This window comes from Galeopterus variegatus, unplaced genomic scaffold, assembly GCF_000696425.1.
Source record: "Galeopterus variegatus unplaced genomic scaffold, G_variegatus-3.0.2 Scaffold1657, whole genome shotgun sequence".
In the NCBI taxonomy this organism is placed as follows: Eukaryota; Metazoa; Chordata; class Mammalia; order Dermoptera; family Cynocephalidae; genus Galeopterus; species Galeopterus variegatus.
In genome coordinates, this window is record NW_007727768.1 from 28,049 (window position 1) to 36,279 (window position 8,231).

At 43.5% G+C, this 8,231-nt stretch overlaps 1 protein-coding gene across 1 annotated transcript; it reads left to right on the forward strand.

Moving 5' to 3' along the window:
- The first annotated feature begins 2,238 nt into the window (after positions 1 to 2,238).
- LOC103594994 (beclin-2-like) lies at positions 2,239 to 3,525 on the forward strand. Its single transcript, XM_008578295.1, has one exon. The coding sequence runs from the start codon at positions 2,239 to 2,241 to the stop codon at positions 3,523 to 3,525; it is 1,287 nt and encodes a 428-aa protein (XP_008576517.1).
- Positions 3,526 to 8,231: the final 4,706 nt, after the last annotated feature.

Below are 8,231 nucleotides of genomic sequence, written 5' to 3' on the forward strand. Positions count from 1 at the left end.
TTTATGCTTATCCAACAGTCATTAACTGCAGGTTAGAAGCTCATAAAGTTTTTGTTTTAGGGCAAATATTGTTACTGGGCCCAAGAGTGGCTGCCTGTGCCCTTTCAGAAACAAACCACCCAGAAGTCAAATGCTGGTGAAAATGGAAGTCGGATTTATTCAGGAATACTGGTCTCTCCGGTAACCCATCTCTCTGGAAAACCTAAAGGGGAACGGCCAGGCCAAAGCCATCTCTTCTTCTCTTACACACTTGTTTCTTTCTACTAACAATACTAAATTAGCCTCATTTATGTAAAAATTGCATAATCAAAGATCATTCTGTTTTAGGCTAGGTTTATCACTTTAACTTTAAAAACCTATAGCAGGGCCAAATATAATCCTGTTTGACCAGTAAACCCAGGCAAACTTATGCTGATAATTCTGAAAATGTTGGAGTGAGCAGGACTGAAGCCATGTTGGGACCTAAAGCAACATGAGCTCTGAAAGATCTTTAAAGGATTAAAAAATTTTTTTCTTGGCGTGTATTTCTCTGAGTTCCCTCTTTTCCCATGGTTGCATGATATTTTGAAACTTGGTTATGGGGCAAGATGACATTATTTACGTGAATGTAAAGTTGTTTTCCAGCCAGCCTGAAGCTGCAGACGTGCATGTACTACCCAGACCCTGAGATAACAGCAAGGACAGGAGCAGAAACTAGACGGAGTCTTGGTGAGACTTTGCACCTGGCCCCTTGCACCTGCCCCTCCCTCCTGCTGTTCATTTCCCACGTTCCATTCCCTCAACCCCTCTTTTAAAACCCCTCAGTAAAGCTGAGTCTTGGAGATGGCTTTAGTCTGGCCAGTCTCCTGCAGGTTTACCAGGGAGATAGATGGGTGAGCCTAACATCTGTCCTCAGGTCACTGGTATTCCTGAATAAAAGCTGACTTCCATTTTCACCAGACTTTGACTTTTGGGTTGTTTTTTTGAAAAGGGGGCAGGCATCGGACCTGTGCCTGGTATCAGTATCTCTGGACAAAATGTGCTTAACTGGGTGGTTGATTATGGAGATCAACACACATTTTTGTAATTTTTTTGTCTGCTTTTTTTGATTAGTGTATTAATTTTGTTATTATGAAGCGACATATCTCAGCCTCTGGCTGAGCTAATGGTAAGATATATACCTCTGAACTATTTTATTTTATTGTTTGGGGCAGTTGGCCGGTACTGGGATCCGAACCCTCAATCTCAGTGTTATAACACCACACTCCAACTAAGCTAACTGGCCAGCCCTGAACTATTTTATTTTGATTCATTAATCAACCAGATATCTGTTCTGTGTATGCCCATTACACTACTCTGTGTCACAACAGTAGAGAGCCTAATTGGGAGGTCCAGAAAGGCTTCCTGGAGAAAGTGACATCTAACCTGGCCCTAAAAATGAGTAGGAGGTGGCCAGGTAAAGACGAGCCAGCCTGGTAACTCAGTTGGTGAGAGTGTGGTGTTGATAACACCACGATCAAGGGTTCAGATCTGCTGCAGGCAAGCCACACACACACACACACACACACACACACACGTGCAAAAAAAGGAAAGGAAGAGTGTTCCAGTTAATTAGAGGGAACAACATAACATATTGGAAAAACCAAAATGCAGTTAGCCTGCAGGAACACAGAGGGACTCATGGGTGAGGGCAGGTAGGAAATGGTGAGAGAAGCTGGAAAGATGGGCTGGGATCTTGGTCAGGTTATGATGATTGGACTTTATCTTTTTGTACTTTATTTTATTTAAATATTATCTTTTTTTTTTTTTTTTTTTTTTTTTTGGTGGCTGGCCGGCATGGGGATCGAAACCCTTAACCCTGGTGTCACAGAGACGTGTTATAATCAACTGCACTAACCGGCCAGGCTGTACTTTATCTTAAGGTAAGATAAATGCATTAAGCATTTTAAGGGGGAAAGTTCCATGATCAGATTTGCATTTTAGAAAGATTACCTTTAAGGTGTGCCTTGAAAGTGTTAAAGGAAGAGAGTGAGATGATCAGATATTCCTTTTAGAAACAATCCCTGGTCTAGCAGGAGCCGAAAGAAGTCCACAGGTAAGGAGGGTCCCACTGTAGGGTTTTAAGCAGGAGAGGGACAAGATGAGATATGCATTTTAAAAGAATCACTCTTGTAGAAAGAGCTTAAAAGGTAGATGGTAAGCAACTGGGGAGCCAGAGGAAACTCAGACTCTTTGGAGGTGGGAGTCATGGCCAAAACCATGTCCTCCATCCGCTTCGTTTGCCAGCACTGCAGCCAGCCCTTGAAAGTGAGCCGGTTCCTGGAGACTCTGGGCCACCCTGCAGCCGGGACAGTTGCCCCAGCACAGGGGGGACCAGGGGACACCCAAGAGGATGGTGCTACCTGCAGGGAGGAGATGGATATCCAAAACCTGCAGGCCGGTCCCTCTGGTGGACCCCCTGCTGACGGCGGCAGGATGTCCAGAGTTGGTGCAGACAACTTCACCCTGCTTGGGGAGATTGGCTCCTTGAGAATTTTCAGCAGCATCCATAAGGCTGCCGGGGAGATTTTTGACATCCTCTCTGGCCAGAGAGATGTGGATCATCCCCTGTGTGAGGAGTGCACTGACACACTTTTTGAGCAGCTGGATGCCCAGCTCACTGCCACAGAGCTCGCGAGCCAGGACTACAGGCGCTGTCTGGACACCAGCAAGCAGGTGGGGCAGGAGGCGCTGCAGACGGAGCTGGGGGACCTGCAGCAGGAGGAGGCACGGATGGCCCGGGAGCTGCAGGATGTGGACGTGAACCTTGCAAGGGCAGCTGCGGAGCTGCAGGCAGCCCAGGCTGAGACTGCAGAGCTGCAGCAGCGGGAGCGGCAGGTCCAGATGGACTGCATGGCACTGGAGTGGCAACACCTGGAACTGCAGGACCAGCTGAGGAGCGTGGACAACCAGCTGCGCCACGCCCGTGACCAGCTGCACCAGCTGCAGAAAATTGACGTCTTCAATGCCACATTTAAGATCTGGGAGGAGGGCCCCTTGGGTGTCATCAATAACTTCAGACTGGGCTGCCTCCCCACTGTCCCCGTGAGCTGGAATGAGATTAACGCTGCGTGGGGACAGACGGCATTGCTGCTGCTCTCCCTGTCCAATGCAATTGGGCTGCAGTTTCAAAGGTACAGCCTGGTCCCCTGCGGAAACCACTCCTATCTGAGGTCCTTACCAGGTGGCTCCACTGAGCTGCCGCTGTTCTGTTGTGGGGGGCGGGGTGTGTTTTGGGGTAACAGATTTGACCGTGCCATGCGGGCCTTCCTGGACTGCATGCAGCAGTTCAAAGAAGAGGCTGGGAAGGGCGAGCAAGGCCTCTGCCTGCCCTACAAGATCCACGTGGACAAAGGCCTGCTGGAGGATGCCGGGGGCAGCAGGGAATGCTACTCCATCACCACCCTTCTGAACACGGAGGAGCGGTGGACCCAGGCGCTCAGGCTCATGCTGCTCAACCTGAAGTGGAGCCTCACTTGGGTCTCCTCAAAGTACCATCCAACATAACTTTCTTGTTGGCCAGTTATCTCAGTGGTTAGAGCCCACCTTGTAACAAACAAGATCAAGGGTTCGGATCCCCACATCGGCCAGCTGCCAAAAGCAAACAAAAATAACTTTCTTTATTGTAAAAATACTATCAGATGGTAATCTGAGTACAATTATGTTTATAATTCAAAAGGTGAATGGGCACACCAGGTATTAATTTAAAATCAAAATAAACTATTGCCCAGAGCAAACCAAAAGTCATGGCTGTCTTTTCAGTACATCTTTGTCTTCCCTTCTCTGTACTTTCCTCTCCCCTTCTCCTCTACCCAGACAAACATGCAAAATGACAGGGAAAATTTACAAAAGCACAAGATTACTGCTACATAAAGGGATGCAGAGGGCAAGACCTAAGGCTGGGGTTAAGGGGGCAGGGTAAGGAGAAAGGTGGAGGGTCTCAGAATTTTGGTGAGAAGATTAGAGGCCACTGATGTACGCAGTGGAACTCTGGGGCAGGGGTTGGGGACAGTATTCGAGGATTAAGATTTGGTTCCTTTGTATAGTATGAGCCTCTCCTTCTACTCCCTAAGAAACTTGCAATAAATTTCTACACATTCTTTCATGATATAAAGTGAGAAGTATGTCTTATCGGGCTATGTCATTACGTTGAGATTAATTCTGAGGTGAGAGGTTGGGGTGACCTAAGACTAACTGGTGACATCGGCTGATAGATCAATTAAAGGGTCATGGAAAGCTGAAGATTGAAAAGGAGCCAACCAGACGCATTTTTTTTTTTTTTTTTTAAAGATGACCGGTAAGGGGATCTTAACCCTTGACTTGGTGTTGTCAGCACCACGCTCACCCAGTGAGCAAACCGGCCATCCCTATATGGGATCCAAACCCTTGGCCTTGGTGTTATCAGCACCGCATTCTCCCGAGTGAGCCACGGGCCGGCTCTACAACTGGCATTTTAAAAAATGCGTCTGGGGCCGGCCCTGTGGCTCACTCGGGAGAGTGTGGTGCTGATAACACCAAGGCCAAGGGTTTGGATCCCATATAGGGATGGCCGGTTAGCTCACTGGGTGAGCGTGGTGCTGACAACACCAAGTCGAGAGTTAAGATCCCCTTACCGGTCATCTTTTATAAAAAAAAAAAAAAAAAAATAGAATAGAAAATTCCAATAGGAGATTGGTTAAATGGAGTAAGGTCTAACTAAGCGTGTGATGGAATACCACTTAGGCATTAAGATCTTGTAGGAGAATAACTGTGTAATACTTAATGACAACACTTAGAATATACTAAGTAAAAAAGGTTATATTATTATAAAACACGTAGTTTAAAAACTCAGAAAAATTGGTTTGTTTTTCTTTTTGTTTTGGCAGCTGGCATGTCAGGGGATCCAAACCCTTAATCTTGGTGTTAGCAATACCACGCTCTAACTAACTGAGCTAACTAGCCAGCCCCAGAAAAGGATTTAAAGAGAAAATATTTCCAAGGATTAAGTATTCTTTAAATATGTGAAGTTATTTCCATGAAAATTTTGTATTTAAACAAAGTAAAATTTTCCACCTGAGATTAAGAAAGAGACAGGATACTGGTTACCAGCAATTCTAGGTAACGTGCAAAAAAAAAAAAAAAAAGGTATAAGGATTAGAAGGGACACAATAAAATTATACGTATATGAGATAATCATAACATCCAAAAAAATCAACAGATAAGTGATTAGAATTAATAAACAAATTAAGAAATTCTTTGGCTACAAAATCAATACAAAAAACAAATGTATTTCTGTATATAAGCAACAATTATAAAAATAAATTTAAAATAGCTTAAATCATTAAATAACAAGAGTAATCTGACAAAAAGCCCTTTGCACAGAAAATTATGTTATCAATTGCCTCTAGAAGAGGGGTTGACAAGTTTTTTCTGGAAAAGGCCAAATAGTAAATGTTTTAGGATTTTTGGTCTATGTGGTTTCTGTCGCCTTTATGGTGTAAAAAGCAGCCAGAGAAAACATGTAAATGAAATGGGCGAGGCTGTGTTCTAAGGAAACTGTATTTACCAGGACAGGCAGGAGTCTGGATCTGATCCATGGCTCTAAATGACAGATTCTAACAAGTCATGGGCTAAGTGTATCTTGTTTGCAGTTACATAGCCAACATGAAGGAGCTCCCACTGGCCAAATTTGGGACAATTTGAGCATCAAGAAGAAAAGTAATAATAACTGTTTATAAAACATTGAAAAAAAATCTAGGAATCCTTAATGATACTGGTAATGGAGGGGGCAAAACACTTAGGTGTCTTGATTTGAGGTGACTCGTGGCTAATTCTTACCTTAAAATTCAGCACTGAAAAAAAGAAAAGAAAGATTTAAAAAACATAAAAAATTCAGCATTGAGGGGCCGGCCCATCATTCCCTTAACCCCACACTGAGGGTGCAGTCACCACATTTTATAGGCCATATAGTCAGCTCAGTGACTCATGAGTACGAGGGAAAGGAATTGTATGAATAATACATTCCACGGCAGCTGGCCATGGTACTAAATATTGCAAACTCATTCTTTTTTCGTAATAACTTCGTGTAGCATACATTATACGAAGTTATACGACATAGCTATTTTGCAAGCCCTGATGAAATCATCGACTCAGATATGGATAATTGAATCTGCTGAAGAGGGTTCTGGAAGCAGATACTTGCCGACCACCAAAGTACCCCATAGACAGATGTCTGGCTCGTCGATGTTCCTTTAAAATGAAGAAGTTTGCTGTTAACTTTAACCAGGTTATCAAACCTAACATCACTAAAATATAAAAAGTTTTATTTAACCTTTCTAAGCCTTTAGACCTATTTTCCAGTCTATTGGAACAAGTGTCTATTGGAACAAGTTAAATGCCATCACGAAGAAATAATCAGATTAATCCAGAATATAAGATTTTCTGTAAGACAACTGACCTAGTTTTCAAAAAGTTAATTTTTTTTTTATTTTTTTTATTTTTTTATTTTTTATTTTTTTAAAGATGACCGGTAAGGGGATCTCAACCCTTGGCTTGGTGTTGTCAGCACCACGCTCAGCCAGTGAGCGAACCGGCCATCCCTATATAGGATCCGAACCCATGGCCTTGGTGTTATCAGCACCGCACTCTACCGAGTGAGCCACGGGCCGGCCCTTCAATTTTTTTTTTTAAAAGTAGGAGGAAAGTGTAGTGGATTGAATTATCCCCACAAAACTCACTGAAGCCTGAATTGTGTCCCCCAAGTTTTATGTATTAGAAACTTAGCCCCTGTGACTGCTAAGGGGGTGGGAAATCCTATTATGGTCATTGAAAGGTGGAGCCTTGAAGAGATAGCATACATTATACGAAGTTATACGATGAAGAGGTGATCGGATTGTGGGACCCTGCAGTAGTGAATGGATTAATAATGGTGGTTCTGAGGACTTCAAAACGAGAGGAGAGTCTGTCTGCACTCTCTCTATTTCTATCTCTCTCTCTCTCTCTGCTCCTGCCACCGTCTTGCAATGTGAGACCCCTGGGTCACTGTTGCCACCACCAGATGGACTTTGGACTTCCCAGCCTCAGAAACTATCAGCAATAAATTTTGTTTTCTTTGTAAATCACCCAGTTTCGGGCTGGCCTATGGCTCATTTGGGAGAGCGTGGTGCTGACAACACCAAGTCAAGAGTTAACATCCCCTTAGTGGTCTAAAAAAAAAAACAGATCATAATATTTGTAACTTTCAGGAAGGCAAAGGATTGTGATCATTATACAGGTTTAAAATACATTACAGAAAGCTAAGAGAATACTACGATTTAAATAAGCATATGATGGAATCATTTCTAAGCTCTTATTAACATTTTAACACTGAATTTAAAAAAAAAAAAACAAGCAGCCAAAGGGTGTTGGGCTCCCTCTTATAGAAAGGAATGAAGCTCTGGTCACAGTTTGCTGTTGGCTGGTTCTATTTTCAGCATTAACTGCATCAAATCCTTTCTCCTCAGTGGACGCCTTTCCAGCCTACTTTTTGCTTTAACAGAGTCGAATTTCCTACTGACACCTCAAGTTTCCTCTTCTTATTTATTCATTCAAGGGGCTGGTCAGTTAGCCCACTCGGTAGAGCATGGTGCTGGTAACACCAAGGTCAAGGGTTCGGATCCCCTCACCACCAGCCACCAAAAATATATACATATACAGTGGTGCATGCCTTTACGGACCTTCCATTCTGGGGCAGGTGAAGACAAACCCTTTAAAATTGTGATGAGGTCGAGAAAGAAAATAAACGCAACAAATGTGGGATGGGGCGTGAAGGGGAGAATAGGACCTATGTTTGTAACTTTTTGCTATGGAGTGTTTCAAACATACACAGAAGTTCATAGAAGGGGAATACACCGTACGCCTCATACAGCTCATACCAGCATCCAGGTTCAATGGACTTCAACAAATGGCTAATCTTGTACTGTCTGTACCCCACTCGTTCACTCCTCCCCAGTTACACCGAAGGAAATCCAAGACGTGATATCATCTCATCCATAATTTTTTTTTTTTTTTTTTTGGTGGCTGCCCAGTAAAGGGATCTGAGCCCTTGATGCTGGTGTTACAACCCCACAGTCTAACCAATTGAACTAACTGGCCAGCCCTGATAAATATTTTATTTTTTATTTTTTTATTTTTATTTTTTTTAAAAGATGACCGGTAAGGGGATCTCACCCCTTGGCTTGGTGTTGTCAGCACCA